This window comes from Scophthalmus maximus, chromosome 3 (assembly GCF_022379125.1).
Source record: "Scophthalmus maximus strain ysfricsl-2021 chromosome 3, ASM2237912v1, whole genome shotgun sequence".
Lineage (NCBI taxonomy): Eukaryota > Metazoa > Chordata > Actinopteri > Pleuronectiformes > Scophthalmidae > Scophthalmus > Scophthalmus maximus.
In genome coordinates, this window is record NC_061517.1 from 8,621,220 (window position 1) to 8,641,998 (window position 20,779).

At 42.9% G+C, this 20,779-nt stretch overlaps 2 protein-coding genes across 5 annotated transcripts in view; one reads left to right on the top strand and one right to left on the bottom strand.

Moving 5' to 3' along the window:
- Nucleotides 1–809: 809 nt before the first annotated feature.
- On the top strand, nt 810–8,555 carry LOC118316493. Its single transcript, XM_035644356.2, has 7 exons — nt 810–1,127; nt 2,403–2,486; nt 2,610–2,713; nt 2,798–3,000; nt 4,233–4,291; nt 6,680–6,844; nt 7,821–8,555. The coding sequence occupies exons 1-7, from the start codon at nt 1,089–1,091 to the stop codon at nt 8,001–8,003; spliced, it is 837 nt and encodes a 278-aa protein (XP_035500249.1). The 5' UTR covers nt 810–1,088; the 3' UTR covers nt 8,004–8,555.
- Nucleotides 8,556–9,112: 557 nt separating this feature from the next.
- Nucleotides 9,113–20,779, bottom strand: part of LOC118316483 (prickle-like protein 2) — a 40,946-nt gene continuing 29,279 nt past the window's right edge. For all 4 annotated transcript variants that reach the window (XM_035644343.2, XM_035644344.2, XM_035644342.2 and 1 more), the window contains 8 exons: nt 18,154–18,338; nt 14,864–14,977; nt 14,600–14,737; nt 14,043–14,246; nt 13,072–13,258; nt 12,365–12,519; nt 11,430–12,231; nt 9,113–11,340 (listed from right to left, as the gene is read on the bottom strand). In XM_035644343.2, coding sequence (XP_035500236.2) covers nt 10,388–11,340; nt 11,430–12,231; nt 12,365–12,519; nt 13,072–13,258; nt 14,043–14,246; nt 14,600–14,737; nt 14,864–14,977; nt 18,154–18,338 — 2,738 coding nt within the window. In that variant the 3' untranslated portion in view covers nt 9,113–10,387. The remainder of the gene's footprint in view (nt 11,341–11,429; nt 12,232–12,364; nt 12,520–13,071; nt 13,259–14,042; nt 14,247–14,599; nt 14,738–14,863; nt 14,978–18,153; nt 18,339–20,779) is intronic.

Genomic DNA, 20,779 nt, shown 5'->3' on the forward strand with positions numbered 1-20,779 from the left:
TTCTATAATATGTATTTTTATTTCTGATGAATTCTTTGGGTAGATGATTGTAGAAACAAAAACATGAGCCCTGTTTTCATGTTGCAGTTGTATTTTGTTTAGCTGAGGCCCAGACAGTCCTACAGAATGTTTGCATTGTAATGTTGTGTGTACATAACAAATTGTTATGTCTCACCGCTGCAACAGTGATTTGGCGTCTGGTAAACCCACGTGGGCACTTGAACTCTAAGTGCATGACAGAATAATCAACATACATTGAGTAATTGATCGTACTTGAGACATAACTTATTGCTACATATCTATTTTAAGGAGTTGTGAAAACACATGACCTGATATAACATCTAACTCTTATTTTACAAAGGTCTATACACATGTTTTAAATATATTTTAACTGTTGTTTAATCCTCGAGGAGGACCCTGAAGAAAATATGAATTATAAGAGTAATAATTTCCTCACAGTGTGATTCACATGCTGCTGTATTATTAATTGAGGTGTGATGTGTAGTTTAGGAGTAAATCATATTTTCACTTGCCAAATAACTTCCAGTTGCATGAACATAAATATAAAAGCAATTCCATAAAACTACATTTTGTTTCATGATACATCTTCAATTTTATCTTAATGCTTCTTTTTTCTTTCGCTGTATAATTTTTTGAAACGAGCTCTTCTCCCGATCTTTGGTTGAACAGCGCCATCTCCTGGTGAAGCGAAGCAGCAGGTGCGACGGCAGTTGTGGTTACTGCGCCTGCGCGTCTTCACGAGACGATCCTTATGATTATCATTTTTTCTCTCTCTGACTTTTTTTTTAGAAAAGTCAAGGCGTGTTTATCAGCGCGGGGCTGGAACCTGATTGGTCGGCTGTGGAAACAAGGAAGCACAAAAAAAACCAACAAAAAAAAAACGTGTTGCGCCACTTCACTGCGCGTCAACCGTCAGGAAACGCGGACGACTGACGGAACACAAGTTTCACTTTCAACAGTTAGGATCGTTCGCGCTCTCTGGTGCGATCAACTCTCGAGACAATAATAAACAATAAGTAATAAGTAATAAGTCACACGACGAACGACGCTGCGAACAGGAAGGAGCCATGGATCACACTCGACCGCAGGACGCGCATCAGAGCCAGGTAACACCACGGAGAGTGACCAGCAGCTGTCAACCTTCTCCTTCCGCCTCCACCTGCTCCTTCTGTTGTTGACCACTGGAAACTCATCTGAGTGATCCAACAACAGCTCTACTGAAGGATGTTATACAAACATAATTGTGTATTAATGTAAATCCACAGAAGGTTATAAAGTGCCATTTAAACACGTGTGTGCACTCAGGAGACACACACACACACACACACACACAAACACACACACACAAACACAAACACACACACACACACACACACACACAAACAAACACACACACACACACACACACACACACACACACACACACACACTAGAGCTGCAACAGTTAATCAATTAATCGATTAGTAATCAATTACTAAATTAATTGCCAACTATTTTGATAATCGATTAATCAAGTCAAGTAGTTTTGATGGGGAAAATAATGTCAAAATTCTCTGATTTCAGCTTCCTAAATGTGAATATTTTCTAGTTTCTTTGCTCCTCTACATCAGGAAAATGAATATGTTTGGTGTGTGGACAAAACAAAACATCATTTTGGGGGTTTGGGAAACACAGTCAACATTTTTTACCTTTTTATGACTTTTTATGGACCAAACATTTAATCGTTTAATCGAGAAAATAATCAACAGATTAATTGATAATGAAAATAATCGTTATTAAACACACACACACAGAATAATAATCCATTATACATCACTATAATTTCACACACAAGGGGCCACATAATGACAAGCGTGTGCAGGGCTATTTTTAGAGATATGTATCACTCTCTCTTGTTCTCTGGGGAGTGTGTAGAATATGTGTGGTGGAGGAATATATCACTCTCCTGCCACTCCAAGTTTACAACAACCAGGTTTTCCAGTCGAACACCATATTCAAGGCATGAATGCACAGCTTGTTCTATTTATGGGCACAGAAATTGTCGAATCTGAATCAACACTGTCTCAAGTATTATTTTCAGAATATCAGAAAAATGCCTGTCAGAAAATTCCCATAACTCAGGGTGAAATCCTCATCGTTTTGTCCAACAAACAGTCGAACAACAAAATATATTATTGTCACATTAAGACAAAGAAAAGCAGCCGATCCTCACCCACCTCTGAAAATGTAGAACTAAGAAATGTTTGGCCTTAATGCTTTAAAAATGACCAAACTGATGAAGCTAACATCAACGCAGTTGCTGATTTTTTTAGTTGCTCCCTCCAAATATATCATATATTGTACCTGTACTGTAAAACAACATTAACTGTGATTCTGTCCAGGCCTCCTCGACGTGGCACTGGGACTTCTGCAGTGATGAGCCTGTTGACAAGAAGCCCTCTGACACCTTTGTGTCTCCCGCTCAGGTACGTCCAGTTCTCACATGTCACGTTTTAAAATGAGCTTTTTTATTAGACTGTACAATTGTCCTGCTCTCTTTTTGTAAAACGCTGCAGTGTTACAGATAATTTGTACGTCTGTCCACTCAGGGCGAGAAGAGGCCTATCAGAAGAGTACGAAGTCCGTCCAGGCCGAGGGCGTGGTTGTCCAATTCGTACAAACCAAAGTTTGGAGGGCGATTCCACAGACCGAGGCGAGATTGAAAACAGGAAGTGCTTTGTGGTTTACTAAGCTACCCTTTGAAAGATCAATTCAATTGATTCTGTTGATGATACAGTTTCCCAAGGAATGACCATTCGTCACACGAACCTGGCTTTGGCAACCGGAAGAACGACCGCTTCAGCCCCCGGCGGGCTCACTGGGACCTGAGAGACCACTTCCAGCCTAAACTTCACCACAACGCGCTGAGGGACAAGGAGACGGGGCGGCACGAGCGGAGGGGGAGCGCTGGCGGATGTTCACCCGCAAAGCAAAACAGCAGTAAGTCAGTGAGTCTGTGACAACAGTGACGATACACTCATTTGAACATTTACTGTATGAACATATTCATACATGCATTTGCAGTATATTTACATGCTGTACAATATTTACTTGCACTTTAGTAAATGTCCATCGGGTGACAGTATAAACAAGCAGAGGCGCTCACTTTTCTTTTTTCTCTTTCTCATCGGCACTTTGCATTACAAAGGTTCGGAGCAGCGTTGGCTCATTGTGCTATCTGGTGGTTGGTAGGTGTTCACATTGTGGCAGCAATAAACCACCGTTACATAACGCTGATCACTAAGGAGCTTTTCCTGGACTCAGTACGTCGGATTATGTCACCACCAGTGAGCCGATAGTACTCAACCCACCGACGGCGTGTGCCTCAGGTTGTCTCACGCACGCTGTGCGATCGAGGCCGTTACAGGTTGATTTGTTCAAGCACCTGAAAATTACCTCATCAGGGTAAAATCTGATTATGGTTTCAACAGCAACACAGTGAAGTGTGTGTGTCAGATGTGTTGATGTTCTGCTGATATAATGTGTGGTATATTGTGTTGTTTTTCACAACTGAACCGTTGCTACCGTGTGTTTGAAAAAAAATCTTCTCCTGCATCCATGCTCTACTTGTGCGCGCACTGCAGCACTGTGGAGGTGTGTTTGTGTATGTGTGAGTGTGGAACAGGTTTTTTTTTTATTGTGTGTGTGTGTGTGTGTGTGTGTGTGTTTGTGTGTGTGCACGCCTGAGTAATGGTGCGATGATGGTGACTCATCGCTGATTTGTGTGTATATGAGAGTGAGAGAGAGAGCGAGAGAGAGAGAGAGAGACCAGCCGGCTGTATATAATGAGCCATAACAAAGCTATTGCTTCACATAGGAACACTGCAGTGCAACACTCTAATGCAAATTTCTGAAATATCAGCAGATTCTGCTTTAAGTTATATTGATTTTAAACCCTGATCCTTTAAAAAAAAAAAAATCTATATGGATGCTGAAGAGAAAGAGAGGTTTTCAACACCAGTGGTGATAAAGAAACAACCTATTGATGCTGTAGATACTTATAGGTGTGGTGAATAGAAGAAGACTTCAGTAACACCTATCAGTCATTTTATTTCAGATGGTGCACGCACACACACACACACACACACACACACACACACACACACACACACACACACACACACACACACACACACACACAAAGTTGACCTTGTGGTTTGTCTGTTTTCCAGCTTCGAGACCGTTCGTACCCAGGTCCACCTCCAGCAGAGACAAGGACACGCAGTTTGCTGTAAGTTCACGAGCAGAAAAATAAATGAGTAAATGGAAAACAAGACAACAGTGATGGGAAGGCAACGCCAGTGTCTGTGAGAGTTAGAGGATGAATGAGGGAGGCGAGGATCCCTCAGATTATCAAAGTACAAATTCTTCAGCAACTATTGTCAAATCGATTTTGTGGTTTCAGTCCTGTACTGAGTCTCTTCTGAAACAGTTTTGAGCCCCCAACACTTTGCAAACGTCTGATCTGCTCTAATGGACGATGACAATACCTTGTGTGGGTGTCGTTACACTTTCTATCATGTGAAACATATCACTTGATAAAACATTGTAGAAATAAGGGCTTCAAATAACTGTCCTTTTCCTTGTCAATGAAGCTGTTGATCATTTACTTGGTCTGTATAATGTCAAGAAATACTGTATTTTTACAGTATTTCCAACAGTCCAAATCCCAAAGAAATTCAGTGAGAGAAAAACAGCAAATCCACATTCTGAAGAAATAGGAACAAGAGGACGTTGGGTGGTATCACTTGAAACATGATTTAATCAGTTATCAGAATAGCTGCACATTATTTTTCCGTTGATCGGCTCAACAATGAACCCACCAATCCCTCTTGAGTGACGTTTAAAAAACAACAACAACCCCTATGCGTGTACTGTACATGCTGATTGTGTTTGTCGGACACGGGTTATGAGCAAAGATACTGACTCCAGCTGCAGAAAAAGGATGAAACCCTTTCATTGCGAACGCCGTACGTCGCTGGGCTGACCCGAACACGGCGAGGAGCAGAGCGGCACATGATGAATCACGGCTGGTCACCGCAGGAGTCGCCTCAAAGTGAAGAGACGGAGACGCATCAAAGAACAGCCCAGTGTTTTTTCCGCAGCCAGCGTTTGTGTCGGTGTGAGCTGCCCACAGGTACAGATCTGTGATTAACGGCTCTTTCACTTTAGTCGTGAGAGTGCTTTTTTCTCCCTTCAGTAGGTTTGCCAACACAACACTGAACACTAAAGCAGATCAATATTATTTAATTATGATCAGTTGAAAAACAACAACAAAACTCTTCAGTGTGATTTATAACCAAAGTGAGCTGCTGACATTTCAACGAGGTTATTCAGGCTAACTCGTCAAACTTTTTCTAACTTTTTAATATAAAAGGCCACTTAGTAATGTGGCACACATGATTTGTGGAGCAGAGGTAAGTGGGCTGCCTGGTTGTGAGTCATGACCTCAGCTGGTGACTTTCTTCTGTAGTACGAGCTCTTGAATTATTTAGTTTAGTGCAACGCTGAAGTTGACTCGGCCGGACGTGTTCGCCGTCACGTCCAAGCAGTCGAAAAGCAAACAGCATCGTTTATTTGTAGGTGTGTCCCAGGCCAACCCGGCGAATCGTATTGGCACGAGCATCTCTGTGTTTAACTCCTCATCGTCTCCTGAGGATGGTTTTGGATCTGTCGGCTCCGCTATACTCAAACCAGAGGCCGTGAACAGATCATGTAACATCTCCACCGCTACCTCGCTCGCCGATGGGCGTGTCAACATGTCTATTGTATAAAAGAGCAACCCGCTCTTTTGTCCCATAACTCACGTCATGTTGTGCTTAGTTGGACGTCTGTAAACCTGGAGCCCAGTGGAGCGTGGACGTGTCTCTAATACAGGGTAATATGAAACCTGACAGCAAATTTGGGGTTTTGACTTCTCCCTATGTCTTTGTGCAATTTGGTGCTGAGCAGGTAGTGTATGAACTAGTGGCTCTTTAGTGCTTTCTTTTTTTCTGAAAACATCTGTCTGCTGCACCTGGAAACATCGAGGATGAGAGCAGTGAGCAGTGAGGCAACCAAAACAGCACAGTTTCAAGCTAAAACCAAAACAAAGCGCTGAAAGGCGAGAAACTGCAGGGAAACCGGAGCACAGTTGGGTGAAAACCATCAACATTATGAGCAACTTCGCATGAGTTTTTGTTTCAACACGCTCACTGTGAATTCTGCAGAGATTCTCCTGCTGCATTCTCACACGGGATGCCCCGGAAATGTTACAAGTTGTCTGGCAGGAAAAGTTCTGGAAAAGGTCCAGAGGAACGTTTGCGTTCTCACATCCGGAGAAGTTCAGGACGATGTCTGGACTTCAGTGACCGTCTGAAAGCCCTTCTAAACTACTAAGTTTTAAGTGGCACTAGTTTTTTTTTGGCCACTGACTGAATACATAAGCAGCCGGAGCACATTCTGAAATTTCGAATTCACCAGCCTCAGTGTGAGAAGTTGACAGGTGGAACTTTAGTCATCTTCTGGTCTCAGTCATCGTCAGTGTTTGCACCCATGATTTTGGCAAGCTGTCTGATGACTACAGCCCAACGCCCGACTCATTTAGTTTCTTCCTTTCTTTTTTTTCTTCGTTTTGCAGGTTTGTCAGAACGACAGGAAGCAAAGCGGCAGCAGGGAGAGAGATCACAGGGGGACCAAGAGCAAAGAAAGGGAAGGAAGCAGAGACAGGGTGCTGCCTTTAACTGCGAGCCAGACGACGACACGAGACCGAGCCATCCAACAGAAGAGGAGAGAGATAGATGAGGTGCAAGGGTTTCATTACACACACACACACACACACACACACACACACACACACACACACACACACACACACACACACACACACACACACACACACACACACACACACACACACACACACACACACACACACACACACACACACACACATATATCTGGGGAGAGGGGATAGTTATAAACAGATAGAGGAAGAGGGGAGATAAAAGACGCTTGGATTTAGAGAAAAGAGTGACAGAGGAAAGATCTTAGAAAGTGCTGGGAGACACGAGACGAGCCTCAACCTTCATTTTGAAATGCTGAGCCTGAGGCTGTGATTGTTCGCTTCACTTTGGCGAGCCTGACAAAGTAGGTCCTAGTCATTGTTTGACATGACTGATGGTGTTATTCTTTCATTTCTGTGACTGAGCAAGAAACTTGAGGCGAGGATGTTTGTCTCGGCTAACCTTCACCACGAGGGGCGGCAACGCGTGCTTTATAATGCTGTCGTCAGTGTGACAGACATCACATGAGGCTCCGCTCGTCGGTTGCGTGTGTGAGGGACTGTGTGTGTGTTTCCACCCACTTGATGGAAAAGATGCCCTCTTGCTTTTTTCAAGTCGCCATGGTTGCAGGATTATAGATCGCATTGCAAGAAAGGGCAGTCTCGCAACAGGTAGCTCATGCAAAAACATGTTCCATAAAATACACGTGAACAGTCTGCATGCAAGCCATTCTGCAGATTGTTAATTCTGTCGGCATAAATGGAAACGCATGAAAAGACTTAGAATTCTTTCCTGCTTCTCCTGGAGCGTTTATCCTAAAACCGTGTGTGTGTGTGTGTGTGTGTGTGTGTGTGTGTGTGTGTGTGTGTGTGTGTGTGTGTGTGTGTGTGTGTGTGTGTGTGTGTGTGTGTGTGTGTGTGTGTGTGTGTGTGTGTGTGTGTGTGTGTGTGTGTGTGTGTGTGTGTGTGTGTGTGTGTGTGTGTGTGTGTGTTACAGGTGTACTATCAGGAGTGTGAAATGTTTGGCCTCGTGACAAAGATGCTCATAGAAAAAGACCCGTCCCTGGAACACCTCATCCAGTCGTCGCTGCAGGAGAACCTCCGAGACATCGGCAAGCGCTGTGTGGAGGCGATGGAGAAATTCATCAAGGACTATGACTCCAGAGAGTTGTCGCACTAATCTCTCTCACACACACACACACACACACACACACACACACACACACACACACACACACACACACACACACACACACACACACACACACACACACACACACACACACACACACACACACACACACACACACACACACACACACACACACACACACACACACACACACACACACACACACACACACACCTGCCTGTTGTCTTTACACAGACCCTCAAGGTCAAAATGTGATTTTTGTTACATGTGATTCAATGCTGCTTTTCCCCATGTATTCATTTTTTACATTGTTATCTGCTGCCACTCTTGGCTCTGCATCATGCGGAGCACCGGGCGACACTGGCGAAGGATGAGAAAGGAAACTTTGATTGTGATTTGAACATTTCATGCTGATTCTAATTTTGAAAAATATTATGACAAATGCACTGGCTGTATTGATTCTGAATGTCCATAGTCAATATTCTGACGTTCCAAGCGACACGCTTAATTTATTATTGCTTTCTTTTTAATACTTAAAGTTCGCGCACGACATATTAAACATCATGTGCCGGAAAAATATACCAGACTGATGTAAAAATATGTCCAGGTCACAGCTCTTAAAGGGGCACTCCGCTGATTTCGCTGGCCCTGGAGGATTTCTGTCTGAAAAAGTAACCCTGATGATGACATAGTGATGTCATAAGTGTTCCTTTAAATGAACACATTCAATGTATCCGTTCTTAAAGGTTTTTGTTCGTCTTCTTCCATACGTCTCAAGCTCATCCTCTCCAGCTCTGTCAGCTCGGATGAGGACAGTTTGTGGAAAAGCCATTTTCAATACTCGCCAGAGATGTTCCCCTCAAACCTGAGCATTCCCGTGTCCCGTCCGTGCTGCTGGAAAACACCCCCACAGCTCGATGCTTTACCATTTGGAATGGCATCAGGCAGGTGATGACTGATGTCTACCACACTTCCTTTCCTTGCTACGACAACTCACAGCTTTCTTCTGTCACGTTTGAAAACACAACGAAGTTGAAACCTGCTCTTAAGTAGTCTCCAAATAGATTGGCTTCGAGTCGAGCTGACCAATCAGAGGTCAGTCACAGAACCCACGACAACTTACAGATACGACTTCCTGGTTGTTCATTGAAGTACTCTTTATTTTCAGTATGAGACAACAACAACAAATTAACATGCAAGTCTCCCTATCTCTACATCATGTTATACAAATAATGATTCTTTAGTTACAAAATATATATATAATATTTAAGACCATATGTACAACATATTTACAGTACTACATCCATTTACTTTATTAGGTTTATTACTATATATACATTTAACAGCTATTATTCTTTAATATCATTATGATTATTATTAGCATTATTATTATTATTATTAGTATTATTGTTAGCATCATTATTATTATTCTTAATCATCTATAGGTAACTAAAAAAACAAAACAAAGCATGTTTGCAGAAGAGAAAACGGGACCATACCTGACGTTACTGTGCCTGAATGGTCAAGGACCAGAGGCCCTCCGGCGCTCTGTCCCTGGTGAAGCATGGAGAGCACAAGGTTCAACAGACTATTTGTACAAGGTGATAACGGGGCTAGGGAGCCAACACTATATTCCAGCAGCATTTGGATTCCACTGAGGTAAACAATGACATATAGCTTGGAATCTAGCACGTGAGTTTTCACTGTCCCAGTACGACTTCTGGTTTCTCCACATAGAATTAAAAGTTTTACCGCCCCAGAGCTCGAATCGCCGAGCTGCGGCATGAACAATTTGACAGTGTTACTCCCCTGTTCAAACTGTAAATGAATTGTTCGATCCCTCTGTAACGTGGACACACACACACACACACACACACACACCATGTTATTTACCCTGACCACAATATATTTACTAGTCAAATTCATCAGTGCTTCCTGGTTCCATCAGTAGAGTTGATCTCCATCGTTGTAAACATTTCTGTTGTGTAAGCCAGCTGAGCTTCTTCTTGTGATTAGATCATCCTGTGTAGGTGTACACACAAACACTACGCAGTGTAGTGTTGTGTAAGTTCACCAGCACAAAAAATAAGCCTTTTTCTATCCTCAAAACGCACACACACACACACACACACACACACACACACACACACACACACACACACACACACACACACACACACACACACACACACACACACACACACACACACACACACACACACACACACACACACACACACACACACACACACACACACACACACACACACACACACACTCTATTCACTCTCACTGTCAATTGTCTCACTCTCACCTTCCCACTCTCTCTGTTCCTCCTCTCAGTTGCTTCACCTCTCTCCCTGTCATCTCTCTCTCTCCTACTCATCCCTCTCCAACTCTTTGCTCTATATCTAGGAAATGATGCAGTTTTTGCTCTTCCTCCTCTGGCGAGTGTGCAGCTGTCCGTGAATCGGTCCGTGCTGAGGTCCGTGGTGTCCGCCCATCCCAGATGGGCTGTAGCGATGGCGCAGCTCCTCGTTGTTGATGTAGCACAGCTGCACAGGCCGAGGGATCGGATCGCCCAGGAAATAGCTCTCATCCGCCTCTGACTCGGAAGAAGAGGAGCAGCTGGAGCACCAGGGGTCAGCGGCCTCCATGTACCCGTCACCCCAGCGTGGCCCACCCAGCCCCACAGGTTGCCAGCCAGCATTCTGCAGGGTGAGATCAGAGGTGGTGCGGGGGCAGGGCCGGTGGGGCTGCTGCCTGTACCCACCTGGCTCCAGACCAAACAGCTCTCGAGCAGCGTGGCCGGAGGGGAATCGATCATTATCCTCCTGAACGCGGCGGTAGGGCGGCTCCGCCATTTGAGCAGGTCGGTCGGCCACCAGGTGCAGGGCGTTGTCAGAGCGGGAACGACGGGAGCGCTTGTGGTGACGGCCACTGCGGTGCTGCCCGTTACCGTGGTTTCCACGATGGTGTTTGCGGAGTCTTGGTTGCGGCGGTTGTTGCTGTGGGGCAGCTTCCTGCCCGTTTATGCGTCGGCGGGGCATTCTGTCACTCATAGGAGCCATCCGCAGGTTTCCGCTGCTGTCCACCACCCCGACACGACCTTTGCCATCAAAGCCTAGTGGCGGTGGGCCATCCCAGTACTGTAGCGGGTAGCCAACTCTCAGTGGAGCATACATGTTGTTGTTGTAGGGACGAGAGGAGGACAGTGACTCTGTGCTGTGGAACTGTACTGAGGAGCTGAGGGTGCCCATGTTGCTCTTCTCAGACACATTCACGCCTGAGTCCTTACTTAGGTCGGGCATGGAGAACCTGGATAAATGCTCCTGACGCTTACTGACCCCATCCAGAGAGTTACCTGTCAAAACCACAAATCTCAAGTCACATTTTCAGATTATTTGCCATCACATCATATTGTATCATGATATTTCAGTTACATCACTATACCTGTAGGATTGGACATAGTCAGGGAGTCCATTGATCCATGAGGAGTCTGCTCCAGAGGAGTAAGAGGCTCATTGAAGCTCATGGCATTGATAGGGTTCCTCCTGGTCAGTGGAGGTCTGCCGTTTCTCTGGAACCCGTGCAGGCTGGTGCTCCTCTTGTCAGAGAAGCCCTGGTTCTGGCTCGACATTTCATTGAAGCTCATCTGGGTGCGCAGCTTGTTGGGCCTAAACTCATCCTGGCTGTGGTGGATCCAGTTTTCATTAAAGGAGTGGCCCCTCAAAGCAGCCATCGGGGTCCGCTTGGCGTTACCTTGTTCCTTTCCCCAGGAATCAGGCCTCTTTCCTGGGTTGGCAGGATTCTGGGCTGGAGGATGAGCATTTGCATTGGGATTGTAGCCCTGCCTGGGGTTACACTGACCAAGCAAATGTATAGGTGTGGGAGTAGGGGAGGGTTCCCGCTGGGGGCCCTCATAAGCAGCAGGGACATAGGGCTCATCCCGGCTCATCCACACCTGGTTAAGGCTTGGGGCACGACTTGGAGTGCGACTGGGCGTGCGGTTAGGTGTCCTGCTCGGAGTCTGGCTCGATGAGAGGCTTAAACGGTCCATCTGAACAGACAGGGGATCAATTTCAGCAGACAGACGATCAGGCATTGGCGGGGGAGCGGATTGGCGGGCCTCAGCACTCCGCCGCTCCTGCTCCGCATTCCTACGCTCCTTTTTCCCAATCTTGGTGCTGTGGCGGGATTCACGGGAACGGGCGCTTTGGAAGGCTGAGTCTGAGGAGTCGGACTCATCTGGATCCTGATTGTTTAAAATTAAAAACAGGTACAGTTGTTTAACTGCTGACGTGTAAAAATATAGAATACATTATTTTTGTTTTTGAATTTTTTTTTACAATTTAATGAAATTGCGGTTATATTTTTGGCCAGCGTACCTGTCCAGCGCTGCAGGACCGTGAGCAGAATATCTGTCCCTGCTTTGGCAGGAAAGGGCGACCAAGCAGGGAGCGCTTGCAACGGGCACAGCAAAAACACTCCTCAGTTGCGTGCCAGTGCTGCCCATCATACGTCATCTGGCCTTGGTCTATGCCTTCAGTGGGAGAACATCATTTTGGAATATAACACATCAGAAACAAGTTTATAAGTGAACACATTAGGGGGGTCTATCTTTAACTGCATAAAAATGGTAATGTGACGGCAGCCATCACTAATACTACTGTAGAAATGTTGTTTTAGTCTGCACTGCCAGTGGGTTAAGCTCATTTTGCTGAAATTGAGTAAAAGAACCATTTGTGATTCTATGCCTAACATGATCCCTTTATCTGTGGGAAACATTTGACCAGGCCCCCTGATCGTCTTTAACAGCTCCCATCTGGATTCAACATGGGAACATCCTCTGAAACACAGTCACTGTTACAAGAGCCTGGGATGATAATAACCAGCCGTATCTCCCTGCACAGGCTCCGCCTCGTCACAGCTGTGGCACACGGAGCTAATAACGCCCACACTTACAATAAAAAAGGCTGTTAGAGCTTCCCTACGATGTTATGGTAGCGTAAGACAAACAAGTCCATGTGTCTTGGTAACAGATCATACATGTCAGAAGACTTGAAGCAGCAATAAAGAGACGTGTGTGCTGTACCTATGTGTTCTCCACACGCGTCACAGTACTCTGCGTACAGGGACTCGAAGCAGTTGCAGCAGTGTGGTCGTCCGTCCTTCATGATGTAGCGCTGGCCGCCGAGGGTGGTCTCACACTCATAGCAACAGAAGTGCTTCATGTGCCAGTGCCTGCCCTCCGCCTCGGTGCACTCATCAGCAAAGATTATCTGCATGACCCAGAAGTAACACGTGTCAGCAAAGACGCTACACTGTAATGAGTCCATAATTAAACGGAGGTCATGAATTAATGTAAAATGAGCTGTGAGTTTTACACTTAAAGGTGAATGTCAAGTTCGAATATTGCTGTTGATGTTTTAAGTGACTATATGCATTTGTTGAAATTAACTAGTTAATTGAGTTACAACATTATATGTGTTTCCTTTGCATGTGTGGAGAACACATGCAAAGGAAACATTTTACTGTATTTTTACTATTGATACTCAATGAACATTTTGCTGATAACACGTAGGATTTTGAAAACAGGACTTTAACGTCGTCTTCCGTTATCCAAAGAATTTTTTTTCTCTACAATTTATCAAATTTTGTGACATTCAAACTGGATGTTGCCACTTTTCAAATAATACATTTATCAGAAATTATACATATCTTCTCTACCTCACTATCCTATCCTATCTAATATCACCATCAGATTTTGTGACATCAGTCATACAGAAGTTAAGGAAACTGAAACACTTAAAAATAAAAAATAGAACCGTGATTAAATAAAAATGGACACCGTATACTACATTTTACTCTATTTTAAGTAAACAAACCAAACTAGACTTTGTCTAGTGTAAACAACTGTGGATTCAGATTGCCATCTCAGTCCTGCTCGCCACACATTATGGTCAGAAAACATACAGACTTAATCAGAGTTTTCTCTCAGGAATGGTTTCATCAACATCCAAGTCATTTTCAACCCTGAAGGGCTCCAGGCCCAGACAGGCACACCTCATCACAGGCACAGCAGCGGGGTTTTAGCCTCTCGGCGTGGTGCCGGCCACAGAAGATCTTGCCATCTTGGTAGAAGTAGATGAGATCCACCAACAGCTCCTCACACATGCTGCAGACAAAGCAGTGAGGATGCCAGCATTTTCCATGACCCGCCCTCACAGCGAAGACCACAATGTCCCCTCCATTTATCTGACCACCACACTGTAGTAGAGGAGAGGAAACAAAAGGAAAAATAAATTAAAGGAGTGCAGAGAACAGAAAAGTAAATTAAAGGAAATGAGAGGCAGTGGAATAGATGACAAGGACGACAAAGTGTAAGATGTGGAGAGGCAGAGTGAGCAGATGGTACTTGAAATAACTCTTCAATATTGAAATGTCTTCTACTTCATATCTGTTCCATCTATCTGATTGAACATCAGATAGATGGCACTGAACAAAACTGAGAACATAATTTCAAAAACGGGGCTGAATTACTCAAATGGAACAGACAAATGCAAATAAATGAAAAATGGAGAAGCATCAAAGGTTGTCGTTGGGTTAGTTGTCGGGTTCACCTTATCACATATGGCTCCGTTGATGGTGAGGGGGAAAGGACGGACGTTGCCTCTGCCCAAGCTGTCTTTCTTCCTTTGGTTGCTGAAGATCTTAAGCTCTCGTTTCTCCTCCTCATCCAGTCCATTACAGTAACGTACCTAAAAAAAAATATCACAGTTCATCATGATGAAAACTAGAATTATTTTCCAATTGAATTGAAAGTGCTAAACTGTTCATGTTTAAATGAGTGATAGAAGTTTTCTTTGCTGTTAATAACTGTGTACCTCGTTGTCATGTGGTGGCAACTGGTGAAGAAGTTGTTTGATGCGATATTTCTCTCCAGGGCTGTTTATATATGGAACCTTCTCTTCTGGTAAGGAGTTATAATACTGATGCACCTGAAACAAACAAACATCAAACTTGTGGTTGTGATAATGAATTAGAATTAGGGTAGTTGCGGTATTGATTTATTCCTTATAATAAATAAATATAAATAAGTAAAGCCATTGATACGGCTGTGTTAACAGCCCTTAAATATAAACATAAACCTCAGGGGCTATAAAATAATAATTAATTATGAATGCAACTTTGCAGCAGTGACATTGGCTAATCAGTGCACGCGGTAATTCATTATAATGAGTCAATGTGTTTGAAAAATGGTGAGTGAGTGAACGAGCGAGCAAACAAACGAGCGACAGCAAGGCAAAGAGCGCTGCATACAGCTCGACAATGAAGCAACGGCCCAGACCCCTGAGCTAGAGACCTTTTATGATGTGTAAACATTTTGTGTCATTATGAAACTGGGACGGGACAATATTTAGAATATATGATTGAATAGGCTACAGTATATACAGCGTGGACAATAGGTATGCATTGCCCAACCGATGTTTATCTTTTCTGGGTTTTTTTGTGTTTTTTTGGTTTTCTTTTGCACTGACACAATTGTCAGTTTCACTCCTCGGTAGAGCATTGACCGCGCCAGCCTGGATTATAATTACAGTATTTCAATTTTATTTCTGCATTCACTACTTTTTTTTGGCCACTTGTGGAACGGGTAAACAAGCCACCATGTAAACAGCACTGATACTGTACATTATTATCACATTGTAAAGGTGATATGACAAACTTGTTAACAAACAGATTATTATTCACGTGGAATTAAGTTTCTGAACACCAATTCTCTGTGTGCTTATCGCCAGAGGCAACACTGTAAAACAATTCTGATATCGGCAGCTTTAATTATAAATATATATATAGTCAATTTACACAGTGACATCTCAGTCACACTGTGTTCATTATGATGTGTAAAGATCTTTACATAATCTACTTTTTTTTACTAATTCAAGGTAAAAAACCCCCGACCTAAATGAATAGGAAATTATTTTCAAATGAATTTCACATTGTGTCTGTGCCCTCCACTGTCGCTCCCTTTGGAAATCAGTGTCTGGAGCTGAAAGTGTGTTGCACAATGAGCTCTGTGCAGCTGCAGCAGACGCAACCCCGGATAGCATCAGCTTATTTAAATTTTCAACAACTAATATTCTCGTTGCTTAATGGAACTTTCAGCTACCCATACTGGTACCGCAATTACAATTGTAGATGCAGAAGGACTTGGCGTCTGTGGCCTGAATCTCCATTTGTATTTGCATTTTAACTGGTGAAATAGAGAAAACCTTGATTGGTGTTCGACAAGTAAGCACTTAAAGAATGGAAGGCAAACTCATCACTCGTCTCGGATTTTAAGCAAATCGGTGTTCTAGTGTTCACTGCAGAGTAAAGATCTGTTTTGCTAAAGTTGTTGTGATGCAATTTACATAATCAGAGGGGCAGCGAGCGAGGGGATGAGGAAGTGCATCTCTGAGTGTTGCCACTCAGATTCTCAACATACCCACTTGTTTAATTTGATGTTGTTGAGTGTTACACCACGCCTTGTGCCAGTTTTGAAAGTAAGGGTCATTTGAGGTGGTGGAGCTTTCTGAAAAATCTGCCACTTTATATGAGACAGGTTATATTCAAAGGACAAGTATCATTGGATATTCGCTTTATTGATTATCAGGCAACAGAATGTAAATGTACTTTCCTTAATATATCTCTGGGAAACTTATCCAAGGCTAAGATTGTGTTCCTGATCATTTAGTCTGTAATATATTTTCTCCACTGATCAATTAATTGTTTCACAAAGCCCAAGATGAAACCTTCATGTTTTTGTACTTGAGTAAACACTCCCCTCACTGATCATGAATACAGTTATTATCTGCTGCAGACTGAGTCAGAGGTGATCAGAAGTAATTCTGACAGCGACACCACAGTCTGGAACATTTTGTCAGAAACACTTCAACGAGTCAGTCCTGACACAAACTAACCCCATTGTCACAGCAAATGCGAGTCAGAACTTGAGAATTTGAGTTCTGACAGCGCAACTATCCTAAACTGTACAATATGAAATTAGGATTTTCTTTTAAAATGTGAGTAAAAAAGAAAAAAGACATTGTGCAGGGTAGGAGCCAGATGTGACAGGCTTAAAATCATTACATTCAAATGAATTTTTCAAAAAGCGACAGTTCTGTTGCTAGTGACAATTGCCTGCACGTCCTGTTGGATGAGAGGAGCTGCAGCCTCTTTCAGCATCCTGTCAAGATGGCTGAAAATGACTGTTATCAACCCGGCCTGTCATCTGTTAACAGAGCCCTGGGAGGCCTATTGCATTAGAGTGCAGCTCTTACTAAATTAAGACAGAAGTGTTTTTACCAAATGTTGTTGTGTTATCTCATATCAGAACTGATAAAACAACGGACCAAAAAAAATAAAAATAGATGAGGTAGTACCTCGCTATGGATGTGCACAGTTGATTATATTGTCTTGGTCATTCATGTAATTAAAAAGCGTTCAAACTGCAAATGAGTGCAGACAGGGGATTTTGAAACCTGCACACCTTAACATAATGCCACACATTTTCAATTAGATTAATCCAAACATTCACTGTCTCAAATTACTTCCACCCCTCTGGGTTTAGGTTTTTCAAGGATGCAGTAAGATGCAGAGCTAAATGAGGCTTAGTCTACCAAGAGCATCATTAAAGTGAAAATGACTATATACACACCATTACGTAGAATGTCTCTTATCTTCAGAAATAAGTAATCATACACGTGATAGTAATCAAGGAAACTGCTTCTTTCTTCGTCATGGATTAACTTAATTGCATACATTTGTATATAAAATATTTTTGAACTATATTGAAGTGGTGTATTTCTTCTGTATTTTTGAACATTTATTTTTCAAACAGGCGTAAACGTAGTAGCAGTGATGCGTTTTAAAACTAAAACATAGTAATGCGGAAGCAGCCTTTCACCATGACGGAGATCCACTGTATTCTTTTAAGATCAGTGAATTTTCCGTCTCAGAATTATTCAGTAAAAAGCCGCTGACACTTCAGTTTCGAAATAATCTAATTCTTCTGAACGATTTGTATTAATATGCCATTGCCAGACAAGAATAAGCATCGGCTAATGCAGCACTTAGTATCGGTAGTGAGCTGGGGTCAAATGTGCCAGTTGAATATCTGTGACTTGAGTACCTGCTCGGGACTGAGGCCGGGGGGAACCCAGGCGTATTCCTCCAGCGCACATCCAGAGTCATCGTCAGAGGTGGAGTTCCTCTGGAAGTCGTACATCAGCTTGGTGATGGTCTTTTCCATCTCCAGAGACATGGCTGTCACAACATGCTCCTCTATACAAACCGGTTCAGTGGACACAGGTATTCCTGTTGATGAAAAAACAAAGAAACAGTAAATTGAGAGGGAGGGGAAAAAGATGATAGAAATAAAAAAGAGAGAATAGAAGATTCAGATAAATCTTCAGGAGATTAAAATACTCCCAATAATCTCAGATAATTGTTTCATTAGTGTGCCACTGTCCTTGTCTTTAACTTATGTATACTGTATAATGATTTTGTCAGACAACGTTGTGGTTATAGAATCAGAATTTTAGCAGCTTGGAAATGGCTTTCCAGGGTCTGTTGGTTAACACGTCGTCTTAATTTCCCGCGTTTCAGTCACTATTTCATACTTGCTCCATTGTCTGACAACAGAAACAGAAAAACGTGTAAATGAGAACAGCTTCATGGGGAATTTGACCGTATTTAACAGGCGGCCTATGTGAGCACAGAGAGAGAGACCAACAGAGAAAGGACACTTGGCAGAATGCTAATATGATTATATCATGAATATAGTACAATTCTCAACTACGTTCAGCCACGTCCATGGAAAAAATGACAGAGGAATTCATCCTCTCAGGACAATGAATGAAAATCTGTCCATTAATTGTTAAAATATTTCCTTCTGGACCAAAGTGGTGAATCAATTGACCAATTGACATTGATTTCCCCAGAGCAGCTATCGCCACAGCTAAAAACAACATTGGTCCAGATCTATAGACATGTATGTTAACTGTGAATTTAAGAAAGCACAGACAGAATATCACTTCATGCAATGCAGTCCCAAAGACATTATCAGATGACGTTTGAATTCATACATTAGAGATAGTTTGGATCTTCTCCTTCTCTGTGTCTGAGAGGGGAACAGCTGCACACATTACCGATGCATGAATAATTAACAGGACTAGGTATCGCCTCCACCACCAAAGTATGGAAATGAAATGCAACTCATTTAACAGGCAGTTAGAATTTGGAGTGAGGCGGCAGCGGGCGAAAATAATGAGCTCTGTATACATCTCATGACTTGTTATTTTGAAAGCTGATGAGTGGAGGGAAATTAGAGTCAATTAGTGTAAAGTGACAGGAAACAATTGTGTGTTTTAACTTTATCAGAGCCCGATTTATAAAATTCTAATTTAAGAACTGATTGTTGAAATATGCTGCGGTTGTCGTAATTCAATCAGAGAACAATCTGATCAACGAGGACAGACCAGTCAGTAAAGCTTGTGTCTGTGGGTCACATATCAAGGCCGTGGCATGTTGACAAAAAAAACACCCAACAATTGCATGATGGTCTGTGAGAAACTGTGAACAGGCCGTGACATTTCTGATTGCAAATGATTGCTCCCAAACTATGAGACAGGTCCTTCCTAGCAGTTTCAGACAACAACAGTATTTCCTCCAGATTAGAAATCGCAAGAAAAACAGAGCTTAAGCAGCGGCCCGAGGAACAGCAGACATTTCCACAGACTGAGCCAGTGACTCAGCCTCCATCCGAGCGGAGCCGAGTTTATCTCTCTAAAATGGGTGCTGCTGATTTCTTTGTGCGGAGAGATTGCAGGTAATGTAACCTTGAACCTCGAGCCTGGCCTGAGGCCACTCTTCAATGGAGAGTGGAGGTTGAGTGAGAGTGGGGCCTTCTGGGAATCCTGCAACCTGTTGTGCCAGTTATTCGTCAGTTAAAAAGAAAGAAAGATGTGATTTACATTGGTATTACATTTAGAGCAGTGACCAAGAGAAGAACCTTTCTGCAATTTTGATTTTCGCTTTCTGGCAATGATATCAATTTCACTACTTTCCTACCACCTGAGTTGTTAAAAATCCCTTGATAGTTATATTGTTAGTATTAAAGCAATAAAATAATTTGGGGAAATTGCTTGTTTTTTTTCTTCTTACTGGGAGTTACATGAGAAGATTAACAATTGAGGACAACATTCAAAATGATTTTTGCCAATTTGTTTTGTTTTGCTCAGTTAAAAGAACAATTGGCAAAAGGGGCTCATTAGTTTGATGAGAAGATTTGCTACCACGCTCATATTTGTCCATTCAATGTGAGAGTTAGTTAGTGAGCCTAGCCTTGCATAACGGCGATGAAGATAACAATCCACCAAAAAATATACATTTTGATTTTACAGGGGGGTTATATGCCTCACATTTTGTGTAAATTCAGTCTGTAGTTGATGGTTTGCTCTTAAGTGCAACACTCGGCCTAAAGAAAGCACTGTTTATAATGTTAACAGCTCAGCAGGCAGTGTTCTGCAATGTAATTATCATGTCATGATTGTTTATGTGGATTTTGTGGTCCTTCAGTTAAGCTGTTGACACAGCGATACTTCCAGTCGCCAGTTAGAGGAGCTCCAATTTAAAAGGACTGACTCAGTACAGTCAGTTCAGCTAAAGGATGCAATGTTTAAACTGTGATGAACACCTCTTAACTGATTCATGTCCGACAAGGCTAGGACACAGCTAGGACCTGCTGAAACTTCAAA